The sequence below is a fragment of the Quercus suber genome, unplaced genomic scaffold (genome assembly GCF_002906115.3).
Source record: "Quercus suber isolate HL8 unplaced genomic scaffold, Cork oak 2.0 scaffold_54, whole genome shotgun sequence".
In the NCBI taxonomy this organism is placed as follows: Eukaryota; Viridiplantae; Streptophyta; class Magnoliopsida; order Fagales; family Fagaceae; genus Quercus; species Quercus suber.
This window is the reverse complement of record NW_027069519.1, coordinates 1,142,165-1,164,064: the sequence shown is the minus strand read 5'-3', so window position 1 is coordinate 1,164,064 and position 21,900 is coordinate 1,142,165. Positions and strand designations below refer to the sequence as shown.

General features: G+C 36.1%; 1 protein-coding gene and 1 pseudogene across 1 annotated transcript; both read right to left on the bottom strand.

The window, feature by feature from the left end:
* Positions 1 to 4,506: 4,506 nt before the first annotated feature.
* LOC112010847 (U6atac minor spliceosomal RNA) lies at positions 4,507 to 4,611 on the bottom strand (annotated as a pseudogene).
* A 291-nt stretch (positions 4,612 to 4,902) lies between these two features.
* Positions 4,903 to 13,160, bottom strand: LOC112010810 (uncharacterized protein At4g15970). Its single transcript, XM_024043178.2, has 4 exons — positions 12,632 to 13,160; positions 8,912 to 9,277; positions 5,687 to 6,168; positions 4,903 to 5,553 (listed from the first exon to the last, which is right to left on the bottom strand). The coding sequence occupies exons 1-4, from the start codon at positions 12,926 to 12,928 to the stop codon at positions 5,475 to 5,477; spliced, it is 1,224 nt and encodes a 407-aa protein (XP_023898946.1). The 5' UTR covers positions 12,929 to 13,160; the 3' UTR covers positions 4,903 to 5,474.
* Positions 13,161 to 21,900: the final 8,740 nt, after the last annotated feature.

Here is a 21,900-nt window from a genome sequence, read left to right as displayed (position 1 = left end):
AACACAAACCCAGAAATTAAAAAAAAAAAAAAAAAAAAAAAAAAAAACACACAAACGCCCTAACCCTCTCACTCTCATCTCTTTCACTCCATGCCAATCCTGCCATCGCTCAGCCCACCACGTTGTTGGTTTAACCCCAACATAGACCCAACACACCACCGACCCACACCTCCCTGCCCATTTCGCCGCCGACCTAGCCTTTTCTGCCCACACTGCCGCCGATTCGGTGAGACCCTTCCCCTTCCCCTCCTCTTATCTCTCTCTCCCCAACCAATTGAGTGCTCTGGTCTGGGGCTTGGTCTAGATCGGGTCTCAAGCTCGAGTATTCTTAAAAAATGGAGCTTTGTGGATTAGTGAAGCGGCGAGATCGGCGACTAAATTCACAGGTTGTAGATTGGTTTGGGTAGTATGTTGATTTGGATTCGCGAGTTATGGACAGGTTGCTGTGGGTGTTGTGAAACACAGATCTTTGGTGGTGGATGTGGTGGTCGTAAATCAAAGGTTGTTAGTAGTGGTGGTGGTTAGCGGTTGCAAGAGGAAGATATTGTGGGTGTTGGTGGTTGTGAATCGGTTTGGGTTTATTTTTGGTGTTGATAGCTGTGGTCGACTGATTTCTTTGAAATTTCTGGGTTTGGTGTTGGTGTTGGTGTGGATGGTTGTGATCAACTGGTTTCTTTAAAGTTTCTGGGTTTGTTGTTGGTCTGGAATGTGGATAGCTGTTTGTAGGTTATTTCTGCATTTTTTGAGTGTTTGATTTGCTAGGTTTCGATGTTTTGATGATCGCTGAATTTTGTGTTTCCAAGTTGGAGATGATTTTGTGTTTCTAATTTGGATTAGTGGGTTTCCAACTTGGAGATTGGTGTTGATTTTGTGAACAAAGAGGATGCAGATCTATTGATTTTGATTGGTGTGCGTTGGGTTCAAATTTCTGGGTTCAAAATTATGGGTTCGATTTCTAGGTTAGGTTTTTAGTTTCAATTTCAGATTATCGATTTGTTGATGTTGGTTATTGTTTGATCTGAGTTTTGAATTTTAATGTGTTTGGTTGTAAAGAAAATACAAGAAAGACAAAGAAAATAAAATAAAACAAGGATTAAATTGCGAAGAACATGTAAAATCATGTTCTGGGAAAGATCACAAAGAACATGAACATGTTCTTCCAAAAAATTAATGAAAAGAAAAGAATGTGAATTTGGTTTGTAGTTTTCTCATTTTTTGTTTTTAATTTTTTTTCTTTAGTTAAAATTAATAAATTAATAAATTAATTTTTTTTTTTAATTTAGGTGCTAACCTGGCATTTTTTAATGCCAAATAATATTTATTATTATTATTTTAATGGCCACGTCATCTTCCGTTTGCCACCTGTGCAATTTCCGTCTCTAATGTAACGGCAGGGACAAAAATGAGACGCGTTTTCCAGGATAGGGACTAAAAGTGGTAAAAAAAAAGTTATGGACCAAAATGGGAATCGCATGAAAATGTAGGGACGAAAATGTACTTTTCGTCTAATTTCTTTCAATGTACAAAGTCAAATAGTCCTTTAGAAAATCATGTTGTATTTTTATCCCAAAGTCTAATTTTGATATTATTTAGGATTTAAAGTTCTAAATGTTGTGGTTGCAGTAAATAAATAAGAATAGCAATAAGATACAAGTGCTTTGGAAACGTGCATGCACAAATGTACATGTAAGGCGAGAAACTAATTTAAAATATAAATAAAGATTAATCTTGCTTAAATAATACTTTCTTTTTTATTTTTTATTTTGGTTTGCCCTTAATTTTTGGTTGATTAAGAAAAGATATTATTTTCCCTAAAGGATCATAGCTACTTAAAATACCAAGAAGTGTAGAAAATAATTTTTTTAAAATGTTTTATTTTTAAAATGTCTTCATTTAGAGGAGGGTTACAAGTTATAGACTAACTTACTATACTTTTTTTCAAAGCCTTTTTGAACTAATTGAATTTTTGAGAAGATAAAGTTACAATATGTTAGTGTTTCCAATTGATATATTTAAAGTTCAAACCCTCCCTCCCCCAATTATCAAAATATCAAAAAATATATATAAAATAAAAGAAGAAGAAGATAAAAGTTGGGCGGCTGTGGAGTGGGGTGGGGTGGGGTGATCATGGTGGCCAACATGGACAATGACAATTAAAAAAGGAAAAAAAAAAAGATTTTAAAATTTAAGAGGGGGAGGTGATTGTCAACAATCTGTCTTTTTCTGAGAAATCTCATAGTGGAGCTGTGGAGGTAGAAAAATTAATCTCATAATTGAGATAAAAAGTTCATTCATCTTCTCTTTTTCAAGTATATTCAATCAGTGCATTTAAATTAAATAGTTTGATCATTGTGTAAGGATAATATTTTATGTGGTTTTCATATCTTATAGATAAAACAACTTTATATGTAATTGAGTGTTAGTTTTTAATGTGTTTAAGCAGACTACGAGGTTATAATAAGTGGTATTATTGAACACACAAACCGCTGAAAAAAACTATTCAAGAAAAGATGAAATTGTAGGTTTCGATATTTTCTCAATACCTGTCGATCTACCGTGAGTTTATAAACCTCAACTCTTGTTAGACACCTTTCCATCTATCTAGCCTCAGGTAATTTGAATATAAAATTCAGTTTCAACCTATAATGACTTGGCTTCCTAGGGATTCGTGTACTAGGGTTTTATAGCATATAAAAGAGATATTTTATAGTTGTCAATAGAGATAGAGAGACTCATACATAACAAGAGTTGCTGCAATATTTGTGTACCCAGAGTTTTGTGCCAAGCTACTTCTAATTCATCCAACCATAAATTGAAGAACTCTACAAAGCTACAACAAAAATAAAAAAAATAAAAAAAAGGTTGTTGTAGAGTTAGTCATGGATAGGGAGATTTATGCAAATGAAAAGTCTTCTACAATCCAAGCGTGAATTGAAGAACTCTACAAAGTTTTAAAAAATAAATAAATAAAAAGGGTTGTTGTGGAATTAGTCATGGATAGGGAGATTCATGCAAATGAGAAGTTTTCTATAAGATCAAGCTCAATTGAGAATTAGAGTTGAGACTAGTATAGCTTAATACGTTCTACAGTAGGTAGATATTTCAGGATAGGCATGTAAGGTAAGATTCCTTATACTTGTAACCATTTTTTCTTGTTAGTGGATTTTTCATGAGTAGTGACTTGAAATTCACCCGGTGGTATTTTTCCTAAGAGGATCTTTCCCCATAGTGATCAAACTTATTTTCAGTTGTACTCTATTTAGTTTGGTGATTTGATTGTGCCTTAATCTAATTTTCATGTAATTTGACTAATTAATCAATTTGGGTAATTGAATTAATTAAATGTGATCGATATATAACCCGCACTTTGAGTTGTAATGTCTGCAGTATAAGATATGCAAATCTATTAATATTCAAAATTGTTGCAATTCATGCATAGTATGAAACTTTTTCTCCAACAAATTTTTAGATTCTACGTAGCACATATGTGTTATGCTATACTAATTTTCCAGTATCATATACATCTAGACTATGTTGCACGGACACGGCTATTTTGGCCAAGTACTCGTGCTCGACACGTATCTGACACAGGTACTAGTAAGATACCCCTAAAATCTATACCTGACAAGTGTTCTCCTTTTTTCTTTTTTTCTTTTTTTGAAAAAAAATCTGGGTACATCATAGACACATTTTTGACACATCGGAATCTCCTAGACATGGCAAAACTTAAAAATGAGAGAGAGAGAGAGAGAGAGAGAGAGAGAGATTTGGACTAACACCTCTGTCTTTCCCTTAGATCTCTGATCTGATCTGATCAAAAGCTCCTTCTCTCTTATTCTGCCATTTCTCTCTCTGCAGGTTTTAGGTTCTCTATCTTTTGGGCGTTCGACTCTTTCTTTCTTTCTTTGTTTCTTTTTCTTTCTTTTTTTCCTTTTTTTAAAGTTTGGCACTCATACGTGTGCTATAATGAATTTACTTATTTACGTGTGTTATTTACTTATTTAATAGGTTTAGTTTTTTATAATAAAAAAATTATGTTTATCTCCTTCTCCTTATGTGTGGACTGTACTGGAGTTAGAAGGCACATGCACGGTTCATAGGTTTTGCCATACCCCCATACACAACCATTCGTGTATACACATGGGGTGTAAACCACGGACATCCCGATATGCAGGTCTTTTAGAGCATTCATATCCCATTTTAAAGAATAATAATAACAATAAGAATGAGCCAAATTTTGAAACAAAAACTCTTTCTAATTTAGCTACCTACTTTTAAAATACACTATACATATCCCACTCCCTATCTCCATTCTAATCATTCCCAATTATTTTTTACTACTTTTTCAGCACTCAACTCATCTAAGTCACCGTACTTACAACACCAACCTCCCCTACCTTCCCCTTTTGGTCTGCTCGCTGCCCAATGGCATCAACTCGAGTCACCAAAATCATAGCCAGCACAAAAAATATAGCACAATACTTTTTTTGTTTTGTTTGTTCCTTCATAAATAAATTACCTTATCCGGATGTCTAGGTAACAGGTAAAGCTTGAAGGCTGTTCCCGTCCCTGTTAGGGGAGATGCCAACCATCTCTCCTTTAAAAATAGATGACCTTATGATCGACTAAGAATGGGAAAGCAACGTTGTTTCGGCAAAGTACAATGCAAGGGTCACCATAGTAGACATATCTACTCTGGGGTCACAATAGTGACAATAGCAATAGATCCATTGGCGTCACACTGCGGAGTTGAGACATCACACTGGCAATTAGATCTCTTTACCCCCTCCAGTCCACACCTACAGCTCCTTGTCCATCAGATCAAAGCTCCTCTTCTTTTCCTTCCATTCCACTCCCTATCCTATGCCTTCTACTTCTTCAGTAATCAAATCAGATCAAATCTCATGTAATCAGACAGCGTTCTTAGAATTTAAAAATAAAAACCAAATTAAAAATGCTACAATAACTCATCTCCACAGCGCATGGTGTAGCAATTTTACAAAAACTGATGATGAGTAACTAGATACAGTTTGGCTAAGAAATGAATTGAAGAATGGGAAGTGAATGCTCTTATGGCATACACGCATGATGAAATATTTATTACCAAAGGTCTCCCATTGAAGTGGAAATAGTCCAAAAGATCTTCCTGTGCAACCATTGTGGAACAAAGCTTGTCCTACCACTGTGATGAGGAACTTCCACTACGTTCAAATTCTCACAAACACAAAAGACCAGTAGTTTTGGCGTAGCACTTTCCTTCCTGGTTCCTGGCATCTCTTCCAAAAAGACATTTCTTCAGATGTGTGGCATGCACCTATTTCCCAAATTCCTCTTACTTGGGGTGGAGAAATGCAAGGTCAATTGACACAGCCGTACATGTACAAGAAACGTCGCTGGGATACATTGACATCAGATATGTTCACAAATTCACATTCAAGGCACGGTTTTTCAGGAAAATATATATACAAGTCAAGTCACTCTTGCAATCCTTGAGCATCCTCCTCTGGGGCTGGGGCCGGGGCCAGGGAATCATAATGCTTGAGAGAATCAAGACTGAAAAGAAAGTTGCACAGATTAATAATCCATATAAAAATAAAGGTTTCATACAGTAACTGAATATGCATAATATCTTAAGCACTAATTTTGTAATGAAATCAACACAGCAAGGAATAAATGTTCTTTGTACCTGCAATTTTGTGGAACCCTCCAGGATAAAATTGACAATCTCTTCAAACTTGGTGGCAAAGACAAAAATTGCTTCCAATCTTGAAGCATAATTCTGAGATCATTAAGCTTGCTATTCAGACCATAACAACAATTTGCATGCATTGTACAAACTTGATTCAAATCTTTGCTAGGTTCACAGAGCCCACCAAAGTAAGCAGTGTCCAAGAATTTCATCTTTAGACCAATTTCCATGATGAATGGATGAAACTTGATTCTATTAAGGACATCTTGATCATGGTAACCAGGATAAGTTTCATGTGAAGAGTACCAAAATTTGTAGAATTCTATTGACCGATTATTTGACTTTACATAGTTAAACCCTCCATTGGGTCTATTCTGTACATCATCAGAATCACCTACGAAATAATCACATGCTATCTGGAAATCTGCATCCGAATAAAACCGTGGAAATGGGTCCCTGAACCACATGATATCAGCATCCTGAAAAAAAAAAAATAAATAAATAAAAAATAAAAGCGCCACTGAATATGAAGAACTTTTCTGAATTGGATAGGAAACATAAAAGGATATACAGACATAATATAGGCTACAGCTAATAGTAATGATAAAATGTTAAGCCATCAACATTATCATACTACCTAACAGTTGTAATGTGATCCATAAATAGAAATACCTTGGAAGTTGCTCACTCTAAATACCACTGAAAAAACCTTTGGAGTACATCTAATCTGACATTTCTTATCAAGTGTGTCGCAAATTTTCAATTTTCCTAGTTTAATAGTTGAACTAAAGAGTGTGTTTTATAATGCTTTGAATTGTTTCTCTACAAACTTCAAAATTTCATTTTCAGTCCCTCTTACAGACCTCAAGCTACAGTGAAAGTTTTGGCAAAAGTTCTAGTCAAAAGGGTTGATATTATATTTTTCACAATTTCAATAGGAACAGTTTCCTGCTCTTTTTTCCTCTTTTTATTTTCGTTTTAATCAAATTGAAGTTATCTAAAAACGAATGTGGTAAATTGAACTCAAGAATCTTGTTATTTTTATGACAATAACTGGGTAGAGGTTTCTTCAAAATGCTCATTCAAGCAAATAATACACAGAACAGCTAAAGGTTTTTTAAGCATAATGTAAATGCACATCAGGTTTACATTTAGAGGCTATTTGGCTTCAAAAATTTCATCACTCAATTTCCGTCACTCATCACTCGTCACTCATAACTCATCACTCATCACTCATCACCCATCACTCTAAAATACCACACCCGTTTGGCACCGTCACTCAATTTCCATCACTCAATATTTTTCACACTATTTGTGGGTCCCATACCTGTCATTTGATCAGAGAAAAACTGTTTTGTGGGCCCCACCATTTTTTCTGTTCTCATTTCCCCTCCTTCACCCCTGTTACTTTCCCAAAACACAGACCCGAACCCAGCTTCAACCACAATAACAAAAATAGCAACAGCAACAACAACAACAACAACAAAATGCGGCCAATCAGACGGCTAATTCCACCTCCACCTCAGCCGGGGACGACGAGACGACGACAACGACAAGCCAATACAAAATTGATACGGCGACAGTCGAGGTCGCCATCTTGGAGTCGCGGATTGGATTCCTCAGTTTTTTTGAAACCCATTCATGTGGGTATTTTGAAACCCCAAATCCAAATTTCAGTTTCCATCCTTACCCGGTCATGGAGTGCAGCTTCAGACCAAAAAATTCTGTGATGAAGAACCAAAAAAAAAAAAAAAAAAAAACCCAGAAACCCGAACCCAGTGAAAAAAAAAAAGGAAAAACTGAAGACCGAACCCAGTGAAAGAATAAGAAGAAAAAAAAAAAAAAAGAATGGAAACCCAGTGAAAAGGAAAGAAAAGAAAAAAAAAAAAAAAAAAAAAGACCCCAAGCCCAGAAACCAAACCCAAAAACCAATGTGAAAAGAAAAGAAAAGAAAGGAGAATAGAAAAGAAAAGAAGAAAAAAAAATAAAAAAGAACCAAACTCAGAAAGTGAAAAGAGAAGAAAATAAGAAAAAAAAAAAAGAACCAAACCCAAAAGTGAAAAGAAAAGACAAGAAGAAGAAGAAGAAGAGGAGGAGCAGGTGTGTGTGTCCCAAACCCGTGAAAAAAAAAAAAAAAAAAAAATTTTGAGAAAAGAAGATAAAGAGGGAGCAAAAGTCTGACGGTGGGACCGGATGTGTAATATTATTTACAAGTTTGCCATTAAAAACTGAAAACAGCCAAAAGTTGTTTTCAATTTCCACAACTCATAACTCAAAAAGTAGAGAATTGAGTATTGGAAACAGAGTTATGAAAACAAAAAAATTGTGTAGGCAAACGAGTATTTTGCTATAGGTCCCACCATTTTTTAGAATTGAGTTATGAAAACAGAGAATTGAGTCATAAAAACTAGTGAACCAAACAGCCTCTTAATCTTTCACATTCCCAAATCATTGACAAACTCCTATCTGCTTTCCTATCATCAACTGAGGAATTACTCTAATCCCTCATTGAAAGTATATCACTCTATTTTTGTTGGTTGAAAATTTCAGTAAACCCATTCCTCAAACACCTCCTTTCTATCTTTGGCCCAAGAAACCCAGCATTAAATCTTACACTACCCTATACATCTACCCCTATCAAACCAAATGTAGATGTAGTAACTCTCCACTTCACTATCTCAACCTTTCACCTCCCCAGCCAAGCAAATTACACAATGTACTCAGCTCTTCACTTTTTCAATATCAAAAGCCAAAATGTAATTTTCAATATAGGCTCCTTGTCAATTCTGCTAAAAACTCACCACTTCACTATCTAAACCCACCTCCCCAGTCAAATGAAATACACAGATGTACTCAACTCTTCACTTCTTCAATATCTAAAGCTTTTCTTTCTATTTTCAAATGCCAATTGATTATGTTGCGAAAGTGATGAGGATATACACTTGGTCAACCTATAAGATAGTCACTTACATGACTTGAGCATGGCACTTACAAGTCTACACACACTTATCTCCCTATTTTGGGCCCCACATTATGAAAATCCTAGCTCCACCCCTTACATAAAAGGAAAGTTACATTCAGTAATGACCAATCTCAAAGAAAAAAAATCACAAGGAGCAAAAGGAACAGACTCAAAGAAGGTTTTACAAATTGGTAAACTTAATTTTGAGCATGAGTGCTTGTGCACTTGTGAGGGTGCATAGGTTAGAGGAAAGAGATTACCGTGAAAACAAAATTGTATCCCATCTCAAGAACAGAACGCAGGAAATCAATCCTTCTCCACATCATCTTCAAGTAATCAGGGGTCATAAAATATGCCTCCTGATGAAAATCTACTCCTTCACTGACAAGAGAAAAGCAATGGGTATGTATAACCAGACAACGTGCAAAAGCCTTTTGATCCAGGGCAACAATCACCAAATGGTTCAAAAGCCTACGGGTGTGATCTCCAATTCTAAAGCTCTCTAGGAAGAGATCAATCACAGAATTTGGAGCTGCCCATGCATCATTTAAAGTTGTTAAAATAACAGTCTTGTCTTTCATGGCAGCATCCTTCAAAACCTTTTCAAGCCTAGCTTCATCACTAACCTACAACAGTTTCAACATAAAAGAAAAAAATTATTCAGAAATTTTCCTATGGAGAAACACTTCTAAACACATAACCACAAGAGAAGAATTGGGACTAATTTGTTGCCCTTAGCATGTTTGCATTGACATTACTATATATTATTGGGGATAAATTCACTTTTTTTTTATAGGCACCTTTTTTTGTTAGTAAATGATTCATTAATAAAGCTAAAAAGAAGGGGGGGGGGGGGGGGGGGGGGGTGCAACCCAAGTGCAAAGGAAGTATACAAGAAAATAATGGAAATAAATTCACTATGAAGCATAAGATGATGGAGTTCATGAGAATGCCCAGTGGTTGTACCAAAATTTGAACAAGATAAAAGAAAGAAAAACCTTTTTGAAATGGGATCTTCTAGGACTGCAGCCTGGTCAAGCTATTTTTATTCATCAGTAAGTGAAACTAAAAAAATTCAAAAGTATCATTATCAGTAACTACTAATTGTTACTGAACAAAATAAGATCTTTCAGTAAATAGTTCAATAACCTTGAGTAACTTTATATAAATATTTCTTGCATTTAATAAACCTTTACCTATCAAAAAAAAAAAAAAAAAAACTTTATATAAATATTTAGTAAAGCAAACAGGTTATGGTTAGAATTCCCCTTTCAAAATATAAATTGCACCCATTTACAATTGAATGAAGCACACTAACAAAAAAGTTGGTTCAAGCAGTGGGTATATCTCACAATATACTAGCATGGGTTGTGGAAGCTCTACCACCATAGAAATTTCTTGGGCCACAACCTAGTCTTATGTGTATTTAAAAAATCCAACTAACAATTTTAACCAATCCCAAACAGTATTCTAATAAAAATTCACAAGCCAAGAACACCATCCAATCACAAAGAAAATCAACTACGTACGAAAATATCAACATTTACAGTAAAACCCTTTCCACTTGAAGGATAAAACCAGGAGATAATTCCGAATAACTGCACCATAAGAAAATATATTAATCTTCTCAAATTTATAGATCCACACCAATAATGGGGAAAATATATATATATATATATATAATCTAAGAATTACAACACAATTTTCTCAGCAAACTATGAATTCAAAAAAGTCACCATGCTCGAACAAATCATATAATGCAGTGCAATAACTTAACCAAGCCTCACAATGCAGTCCACACACCAAAAAAATAAAAACCCAAACTTGCTTCCTTTCTCCTTTCACCCTTTTTCTCTTAAGTGGAAAACCTTATTCTTTTTCTTTTGGTTTTTCACGTCAAAGTCACTCTACTGCCCCCAGTGAGGCTAATACAAATATGTACGGTTTTCTTACCCTTGCCTACAAGAAACCAACTTTTAATTGATTTCTTACTTTTCGACCTGTTTTTTCCCCCCTTGTCTTTGCCAACCCACTTGTCTTAACACCAATTTTCAATTCCTCATGGCTTGGACCCATGCCAGCCTAATAAATCTCTCTCCAGCCCATTAGGTAGGAGAACCATACCACAACCCCTAATTTGGAGTCAGTTCCAATTGACATCCTATAAATCTCAAGTGTTTGATTATCTCCAAAAAAAATTGTAAAAAACTCATCAAAGTCAATACCTTTCTTTCTCAACAGAATAATCTTCTTATACTTTATAGCTTTAATCAAACTCTGTGGCTCTCCTTCACTAAGAAGAAAAAATATACTCAAAGCCTGACTTTATTTAATAAACCCTCTATTAGGGCCTAGCAATCTCTAATTGAAGTTATTACTCTTGCTGCTCAACACCATTAAAACATGTCGCATCGTCACTGCCAACTACTACTAACTAAACACACCATATTCTTCTTCACACATCTCTCCCTCAGCATTATCAAAAAAAAAAAAATCTCTCTTGGTAGCAACACCAGTAAATCCTACTTTAGGCTATAGAATCTTCTCAAAATCTTTTACCATATTAAACACACTTTGTTGCAAGCCTTCACATGAGTCTTGTACATGCCACAATGAGTATTTTTTTCACAAGAACAAAGAATCCTTAAGTAAGTTTTCACCTTCTGTCAACAAAGTAATTGTACTAACCCTCCTGATCCATACCATGCATAGACCACAAATCAAAGTGTAAATTCGAAACATGTTGTGCATGCTTCAAAGTCACTGTGTAACCAGCATTGGTTTTAACACAAATCTCACTGATTCCCACAATTTTCAACCGACCAAAAAAAAAAAATCCATCTAACAATACTAAAGTCTTTTGCTTTTTAGGTAAGAAACAATTCCTTTGTAGGAATAATATGGTGGTACTGCAAAGTTTCCGAATGTAACACCCAGGTAACATCATTATTTGCAACATGCTTACACTCTTTTAACTTTAACATAGGGTGCCATCATTTCCTCATCAGTGATAATAATCGTAGTATTCTTCTTATTATCATTCTTTTAATTTTTACCCTCATTGACTGATTGAACTCATTCTATTTTTTTTTCAAATCCAATAATTTCTTTTTACATAACCTTTTTCTGGCAATAGAAACAGCATCTACTCTCCCTTGACTTAAATTGATATCCTGATTCCAAATTCTCACCAAATTTTCCACCATCCTTCTCTATGACATGAACCTGTTCTTTTAAATTGTTTATACACGTCTTTCTTCTAGTTTCTTTATCATATTTCACGATACTCACCATTTGAAGCAAATTCACGATACTCAAGAAAAGTTCTTAGCAGTAACAATCCACACAATTCCTTAATCTAATGCCATCTTTATGTAACCAACTAGTTCACCAAACTCTCTTTTTTTTCTCTTTTTTTCTTTTTTATAATAAATATAAGTAATAAAGAATCTTTTATTAAAAAAAATGGATTCACAAAACTCATAAATTCACTTAAGTTCTTGACAACAGATATTCTATCCTTTGAATTCATTCTTATTCACAAGTTTCTAAATCAAGAGCACCTTGTTCTGTATAATTTTCTGGTCATATATACTCACACACATATCCCACAGATTAAGCCTAGAACTTGAGATCCAAACAAATACAATCACACTTTTTCTCACCAAAACTACAATCTTGACAAGGCCTCAGTTAATTTATCATGCGTAAGGCCGAACCACGTAATTCTCCATGCTTCCCGCTCTCTCCCCTTCTACATGTTTGAGAGAAATTACTCATGGTCCCAAAAGCTTAATCCTGGACTATTAGGATACAGTGAATTTAATAATTTAATCTAACAATATTAATTTTATTATTTTCTAACTTAATTTTAGCAATCTCCACGCCATATTTAGAGTAAAAAAAAAAAGGTGATTTGTAACAGTAAATGAATATAATGAAGAAGAAGAAGAAGAAGAAGAAGAAGAGAAGTGACTAACCAGAGAGGAATCGTCGAAGGGAAAAGAAGAGAGAGAAGCGGTGGAAAAGCGGAGGAGAGAGTAATCGGGGGATAAGGTTTTGAAGAGGACTAAGCAACAGAGCGAAACCGCCACCAATAACAGAAACCGGCGGAGGATGAGAGAGCCACGTTCCGGTACCATCATCGTTGTCGCTGTATTATTTCTATGAGAGCTGCTGCTACTTGTGCGAAACGACGGCGTTGAAGAAGAAGAAGAAGAAGAAGAAGAAAACGATAGTCTCCGCTGGCAACGCATTAATCGATGTGGGATTAGCATCGACCAATACCAACAGGGTTGAAGATCGGAGCATATTCGTCACTTCGAGAGAAAAATTTCAGTCAAAACACTTTTGTTTGTTTGTTTTTAATTTTGAATATCTTGATGATGATCTCTTGTTGATTTCGTGGGGTCATGGAGATCGAAATGGGAAGAGAAAGAGAGAGAGAGAGAGAGAGCGTGCGTTTCAGTTTCAAAATGGGAGTGACGGAGAGTGGGGATCACGTGGGGTCCGCGCGAAGGACAAAAACTGCTTTGTTTGTTTATTTGTTAACATTTTGTTTAATTAATTGTCGCATTTATGAATCGTACAATTCTCTAACGGGACTTGTGTTTCTAACTTTGAATTGAAAGTGTGCCGCAAAAACTTGACAATTGTGGTAACTTGCAAGTTTGGCACGGAAAATTTACCATTACTATTTCATTGGACTAGCCAAAGAAAAGAACTTCAAATTGAATTTCAAAGCGGTTTTCGTGAATCTGTGGGCTTTTTCTGAGATAGTCATTGGTAGTCTCTAGGGGTTTACCGTTTCTACTTTATTGGACCAAGTCAATGTGAAAACGCCCATTAAAAAAACAAAATCTATGTAAAAGGCTCATACAAGATCTACGGTATACAAGTGTCAGCTAAAAGCTCATACAAGATACAAGGAGAATATAAGTACAATGTAAAATTATCACTTAGATAATTTTCTTTATTTGCCAAATTTTCTCGATAGTGATTCCCTTTACAATGAAAGTGGTGGATATGAACCTCATCAAAAATCTGGAGAAGGGACCAATAATCAAAGATCAGGGTACTACAAGAATGAGAAATGCCAGTCAGAGGGCAATGTGTCATAATAATGCTAACAACATATTTAGCGTCTATTTCAATGAGTAACTTGAGGATGTTGAGGTCTTATGCAAAGGGCAACATCATTGCAAAGGCCCTAAACAAGCAAAACCATTAGTGTTGAGTTTAAAGAAACCAAGGGGAAGGGGCTTCCAACCAATGAAGAATGTTGTTTTGCTTGGTTTTCCTTGTTTTAAGAGGTAATGAGAAGTAAAGCAATGCTCAAAGGGTAGATCTCCCATGATATTTTTATTGTGAGTAGACCAAATATCCCAAGCTGCAAAGGGGAAAGCCACTTTCCAATTAATATCAAGATGGCATGTGGTCTAGATGTGGAAGTAGCCATCATCTTCACCCAATTTGCTAGAAATTGATTTTGGAAACCCTATGGGAGTTATTGGTTGGCCAATTCTATCCAAATAGTTGCTATCGAGGGGCACTCTCTTGGGATATGAGATATTGATTCTTGGAGCTTTGACATAGAGGACTCCTGTCATCAAACATGACTTTTCTCAATGTGGAGTTCTTTGGTGGGAAGGCTGTTGTGCCAAATTAGCCAAAGGGTCATAATTTAGAAGGTAAAACGTATATTCAAAAATTTTATAGTGCAAAGTGTAATATAGGGTATAATTCAGGATGATAACATGTAATTTTCCCAAGTTTTGGGGATGAATGCCAAGGGCAAGTGCAATATGGTAAGCCAAGTGCATATTAAATTGATTGTTGAGGTAGGGGTAGGGGTGGCAATTCGTGTTTTTGGGTCAGTTTCGTGTTGTGTTGAGCCATGAATATTTGGCTATATGGGTTGACCCGAACCCGACTTGTTTAGTAAACATGTTAAAAATCCTTAACCCTAACTCGACCTATTTATTAAATAGATCAACCTGACATAACATGTTTAATCCGTTTAATTAACAAGTCATGTAAAGTTCAATATAAATGACTTATTTAATAACCTATTTAATTAATAGGTCATACATGACTAGAATAACATGCTATCAATCCCTATAATCTAAAATTCAAATACAATTACAACCATATATATAATAATTAACATATAATTACAACAAAATATTAAGCAATAATAACAAAAGCTAATACTTTTCTAAGCTAAACGGGTCAGACAGGTTCACATGCTGAACACGAACACAACCTATTTATTAAACGAGTCAACAATGTCGATTCAAATATGACCCAAACACGTTTAGTCTCAACTTATGATCTGTTTATAAACAAGTTAGTCGTATCGGGTTCACGGGTCGTGTCAAATTTTGCCAACCTTAGGTAGGGCTACTAGTATAAACAATTTTCTTAGGTGAGATGTAAAAATCTTAAGGGCACATTTGATAGAATGTAATGGTGATTATATAGGAATAGGAATAAGTATTCCAAGAAATGCAAGATGTCGTAATGGAATAATTATTACTATTCATTTATTGGTGACTGCACATGAATAGAACCTTGAATCTGTATTCCATATGTTTGGTATAACATCATAAGATTGTTGAATGTAAGCATTTTAAATCAAATTTCCTAAAATATCCTTATTATAATATATACACTTTAATCTTTCTCTCTCAAACAAGTTTTGCTTCTCTATGTGTCCAACTGTAAGCAAATTGGCAAAATCATCATGTTCATACTCAGAGACGAACCCACATTAGGGCAGAGGGGGTCATCCCCCCCTCCAACATTTTGAAAAAAAATGTAGCATTGTATGATGTTTATGATGTCTATCCTCTCTGTCTCTATTTTGCCACTGTGATAGACTGATAGTGCAAAGAGTTTTGTGTGTGTGAGTTTACTGTGTACTTTTTAAGAAGTCATCCTTTGTAATAATGATTGAGTCTTGACTCTTGAATTTGAAAAAAGAGATGGTCAGATAAGGACAAATGAGATTAAAAAAAATAATAATAAAAAGATTAGAAAAACTGGAAACTGGCAATCAAAAAGTGAAGCCTATGAGAACTATGAATCAAATGTGTGCAGTGGTTAGTAATAAATATTATTAATTGATAATGCTTGTTTGTTGGTTTATTTTATGAATTATTAACTATTTTTAGAAAATAATTTATTAACATTAATGTTGTTGTAGCTTGTGGGGTATGTTTGTTTGGTTTATTTTTTGGACTAAATTTTGAAACTATAGAGCTATATAATATGGAAACAATGAAACTTTTATTTGAATGGTTGATGATGGGATAATTATCTATAATATTTGATTTTTTTAAAGAGAAAAAATTACAAGTAATTTGAAGCTGATAATGCAGCATTGCCTCTAGTGTTGATGTCTCAATTCATGAAAAATTTCAAACAAAATTCCAAAAAATTACCTCCTATTAAATCAGAATCAATCCAAATTGTGAAAATATGAGATTATAATGTTAATAAATGGGGTGAAATTCGACAAAGCTTGAGTAGATGTTAGTTTTGATTTTCATAAACTTTTTTGTGTTTATACTTTGGCCCCTCCCAACTTCGAATCCTAGTTCCGTCCCTATTCATACTCCATTCTTCTATCAAAGTGTCCCACACCTGTAAAATCCAAACTTGTAAAATTTGGCCAACAAACACAGTCTTTAACTATGATAAAATACTCCCTAATGTGTGAACAAGCATTTTGTCCACATTTGCATCATTGTGGTTCTTTTTTTGTTTTTGTTTTTTGTTTTAATAACCATATAAAATTTTATTGCAAAACATGAGAACTACACCTGAGCTAAAATCCTAACTTCTTTACAAATAACATCAACAAAAGAAACAAAACCAAAAGAGCATTTCAAATAGCACGCTACTCCATTTTTAAGTAACTACTGCTAGAGTATAACATTAGTATTTGGTTCTCTAGAAATCCAGCTAAAAGACAATATGGGCAATTATATATGTTATTCATCAAATGTCATTTCAATAACATAAAAAATAACATGTTCCCTAAAAAAATAATCCAACCACTGAGAGTCTTAAAATGCCAAGTTATATCAAATTCCAATAACATAATATCTCATTTAGCATCTAGCATGCTCATGAAAACATTTATTAGTTCACGTTGACAAGTAATCAATTTAGTTGTTTTGTGATGCTCTTTAGTCGTAAGGCCAAGTATTTTTAGTAACTCCTCATTGATTTGGACATGCTTTCAACTACTTTCCAATGACTGTCTTGCTACAATTATCTGACGCATCCTTTAATTGAGATAATTGAGAAGCAAGAATAATTGTAACTTCTTTCATCACTTCTACCATATTATCTTCACCACTTTGAATTGTTCTTTTCCTTTTTCAAGCATTTTGTTCTTCCCCTTTACAACCAGGAGTGGGAATTTGCATGCAATCCATGTCTTCATGAACATCATCTAATTTGTCACCACTTTTCAATGCTTCTAGTTATTCAAAAATATCTACAAGTGTTTAAGCATCTTTAATAGTAGCATGATCTTTTGCATACACAATGCAAAAGTCTTCATAGTGCGGAAATGATTTGTTTCTGCAAGTAGCTGCCCCCTTATGACTCTACAAAACAATTAACAAGAATATAAAAATGGTAAGATGAAATGAAAAGAGAGAGAGAGAGAGAGATAAAATACACGAATCCATAAGATGGTGAACTCTTGCACATATGAATCACATACATCATTTTCAGCAGTAACACAATTCCTCACATTGTTTCATCCAAACCCACTTGTGTTAGGCCCAATCAATATTTCATTGATAACTTGAAATTCTCTTTTCAAAGTCCTCATTCTTGATTCAATATGTAGTTTTGCTCTTAACCTAGCATTAGGTCATTTGGTAGAAATCCTTCCTTCCAAGATTTTCAAATATTCAGGCTTAAACTTATTCTCAAGATTATCTTCTTTTTCATTGTGATATTCTACCAAAGCCTCTATTAGTTTTATATCTTCAACAGGAATCCACTTTCGTTTAGAAGGATCTTGAAAATTAGTGTAGTTGATTCCATATCTAAAAAGACAAATCATAATGTAGCTAAAATACTAACAAAAAATGGCAAGACGATAAAATATAATGTAAATAATATGCAGAAGCTTAAACACACAAAATAAACAGTTAAACACCAATGCAATTACTAGATAATAAAAACTTTATTAACTCAGGAGAACCATACATGGAAAAGTCACAAACCAAAGTATTATATTATTACACTAAATTTCTCTCCTATTTCTCCATTTATTAAACATTTCATTCGCCAAATTGGTTCTCCATCCACTCCATTCAATATGTGTTATGGGATCACCTTTAAATCCTTCAGTCAACTGCTCATGATTGTCCAATTCATTTTCTAATAGGTCCACAAGCATCACTCTTTTTTTGAAGTTATGGAGAAGGCAACATGCCATAATAATCCAACTTTGTGTCTTAATTGGAAAGAATAAAGGACTCATAAGAATCGCCCATCACATTTTAAGCAATCCAGAATATCTCTCTATAAGATTCCTAGCTGAAGAATGTTTCATACTATAGAACTTTTCTGGGGTTCTTGGTTGTTGTCCATCTCTCCAATCATTTAAGTGGTACCGTTGTCCTTTGTATAGGGCAAGAAATCCCTCACCATTGCCAGCATTAACAAGATAGTAATAACCAATTTTGTAATGTCTTTAATATAATGAGTGTATGACTTTTTAAAAATTAATAATTAGTAGGCAACCTATTTCTCTTACCTCGAGGAACTCTCAATCAATTCTTCCTACCAATTGCATTTCGAAGCACTCTACCATCAACAGCAGAGCCTTCCTAACCAGGCAAAACATAAATAAATTGCATGTTTCATGAGCAAACTCCTAGTACATTTGTGGCAATCTCCCCCTTATGATTTTGATACCTAAGTTTGTCTTCTTAAGACACTCTCACCCTAATATATGTTCCATTTAATGCATCTAAACAATTTTGTAGTTACAAAAAAAAAAATGCAATTAACCAATTCTTCTATATTTCTACTTCATAAATTGAAAATAAAATTCACGATGTTGGATACCTTAAACCATTTCCATCTCTCATCTAAAAATTTTTCTGGAACCGGCTATGGTTTATTGAATAGCTCTCCTTGTAAACGTAAGACAACATGTAATACATCATTAAAATATCTATTAGCCGTCTCTCCTAAGTGCCTAAAATGATGTTTTATGACTCAATTTTTTGCATGATGAGCTAGTGTATATAGGAACATGGCAACTTGTTCATCTACTAACATGCGTTTTGTATCTTTTAAGTGGCCTATTTTTTCAAGCATATCACATAATCTGGTAAATGTATTTATATTCATCCTAAGCTGGTTAATGCAAGTTTCGACACTCTCATAGTATAAATAGTGAAATTCCCCTTTCCTCAAATGAAAATCATGACCATATGCTGCTTTCAATGATATTTTTCGAACACAGTACTCTACTATAAAGCATAATAATTGAAAAAACATACTACTAATGTGCAACATATTTAACCAAAACATCACAATCAAAACCAATTGCCTTTTCTTTATCCTATTTCTTGTGGCTAAACTCAAACAGGTCATAATTGCAAACAATAGCAATGAATAGATTTACAATACTATTATAGAAATCACAAAACATAAAGCAAAAGGTAGAGAAACACACACACATACACACACTTTAGAAATCATAGAGCATGAGGAAGTGCTTTTTATTATTACACTGTAAAGCAAAGTATAAAGAATCACACACATAATAAAAAATAAAAAATAAAAAGGAAAGAGGCAATGCAAAAACTACGGTTAATTGCATTGTGCTTGCAATCCACGCATCAATGGCATATGGGTAGTATCATACATGAGAGACAATTTCAACCCCCATAACTATACAAATAACAAATATGGCAAATCTGAAATTGTTATGGATAATAGAAACTGTGGGGCCAGAAAAACAGGTGGCCTTGGCCCACTCCAAGCCAGGCCCAAGGGCCCACGCCGAGGACGCATAAGGGGTCCATGGATGAGAGCACGAGGATTAATCTCCGAGGAACTTATCCGAGGATGGCCCCGTCCTCGGGTGTCCGAGACCTCGGAAGAACACGAGCACCACCCCACCAAAGAAGACTCCTTGAATATATGAGGAAGAGAGGGCCCAGTGCCACGCGTCGGCGACGGGAGCACGATGAAGGAGCAAGCCTTAGGCAAGCTATCACCTCTGCATTGAATGTGCTCACCTAACCCCCCTAGCCGCATTAATGGGGATGTAATCCCTTGACAGGGCAACATTGATCATGGTGAGCCACTTGAGTACGGATAAGGCCTCTGATGGGACGGACGGTCAGAGAGAAGGCCAATGGATGATCAACAGAAGGAAGAAGGGGATAGGAGGGAGAGAACTATATAAGAAAGGTGAGTAAAGAGTTTAAGGGGGACTTTTGGGATCATTCAAGGGAATGCCATAGAAGGATTCAGAGGTCATGTCAGTTTCTGAGGGGGGAACCTCCTCGGACGAGGGCCGAGGAGCTATCCTTAGTTGTAAGTTGGGCTCACTCCCCTTCAATGGAAAAAGGTGGTTTGTGCTCCGTTGTTAGTCTGTGAGGGCCTAACCCTTCGACCCACTCTCTAAAAATGTATTGTTGGGGAACCTTCCTAAACCAAGTCCCTACAATTGGCGCCGTCTGTGGGGAGGATTAGTGCACTGGCAGGCGCAACGGGCGGTCGTTCCTAAGTAGTCATTTTACGGAAGGTTGGTGGCGAGGCGTCAAAAAAAAAAAAAAAAACAAACAAACAAACAAAAAAGCATTGCAGAAAAGTAGAAGGTCCAAAATAGAAGATTCAACAGAAAAGAAAAGGAACTTCATATTATTTTATTAAACAGAAAAGTACAAGGTACAAACAGAGGCCCAGGTGGACCTGTTCTAAAACTAGCTAGAGGAAATGGGGCTGAGGCTGGCGTGCTTCAAGGCTACCAACAACTCCTTGTCCGATGCGGCGGAGCTGGGACAAAGAGAGGAGCCAACGCAGGTGCTCCGGGAAGCCCTCCCCCATAACGTTCCCTCGATTCTCTCCAATCCTCATGAGCGTTGGCCGTTGGAGATGGCAACACTCGGGCACCAGCCATGACGTGATTTTGCGCGTCTCCTCCGGCAGGGGTGCGCCCCGAGGAGGAGCGTTAGGTACTTCAGGGACATCCCTCCTGGCCATCGTGCATGGCACTATCAGTGTTACGCCTAGACACTGCCGCGCCGGAAGCCTAGTGGGGGCTGCGATCACAACGGCTCTTGGCTGGGACGGTAGGGCATTTGGCTTGTGTGTCCTCACCCCCGCCCAGGGCTGCCCCATCTCTTCCAACTCCGGTCACAATCCTGGCAGGGTTATTGAAAGGGCTAGGGGAGCTGAAGGGACGTGTTTTTAGTTGTGTTGGGAAGTTCATGGAGTATGGAGAAACGTTTCCCCCAGAAAACCTTATATAGAGGTTGAAGACTGGTGGGAATTAATCCACGCAAAGTTCAAAAAGAGAATTATCAGCAGTACTAATCACGAGGGTACCAAATCCCAAGGAGACCATAGACCGCTGGATTTGTAGCAATTCACGAGGATATTAATGAAGGCGTGTCTCGCGCATCGAAGCGTCAAGCGTGGAGTGCGAACGGCCAATGGACGCCTCGTAAATGAGGAAGATGGGAACTTGAATTGAAGACGAGGTCAATGCCACATGTAAGATTAAAGTCCGAACCGCCCCTGCCCAAAGCACCGCGGAGTTAATAGTCCGACCCGAGGAGGAACCATTTCCAGCGAAGCAGTCTGAGGACAAACCCCTTCCTACAGAAGAATGGAAGTGTTAGACAGAACCAAGGCATTGCATAGTCCTCGGACTTAAGCCTATAGGGAAACTAACCACTCAGCTATACCTGGGTACTAGACAGAACCAAGGTATTGCATGGTCCTCGGACTCAAACCTATGGGGAAACTAGATACTTACAGAGGAATGGAAGCGTTAGACAGAACCAAGGCATTGCATGGTCCTCGGACTCAAGCCTATGGGGAAACTAACCGCTCAGCTATACCTGGGTACTAGACAGAACCAAGGTATTGCATGGTCCTCGGACTCAAACCTATGGGGAAACTAGATACTTACAGAGAAATGGAAGCGTTAGACAGAACCAAGGCATTGCATGGTCCTCGGACTCAAGCCTAT

What these genes read in the sequence shown, in the direction of transcription:
- LOC112010810 (XM_024043178.2), bottom strand. Translation starts at nt 12,928, where the DNA reads ATGCTAATCCCACATCGATTAATGCGTTGCCAGCGGAGACTATCGTTT. An exon ending in GATACAATTTTGTTTTCACG is followed by an intron (nt 6,169 to 8,911) that starts GTAATCTCTTTC and finishes TTTTTTTTTCAG; the next exon opens with GATGCTGATATCATGTGGTT. An exon ending in AGGGTTCCACAAAATTGCAG is followed by an intron (nt 5,554 to 5,686) that starts GTACAAAGAACA and finishes CTTTCTTTTCAG; the next exon opens with TCTTGATTCTCTCAAGCATT.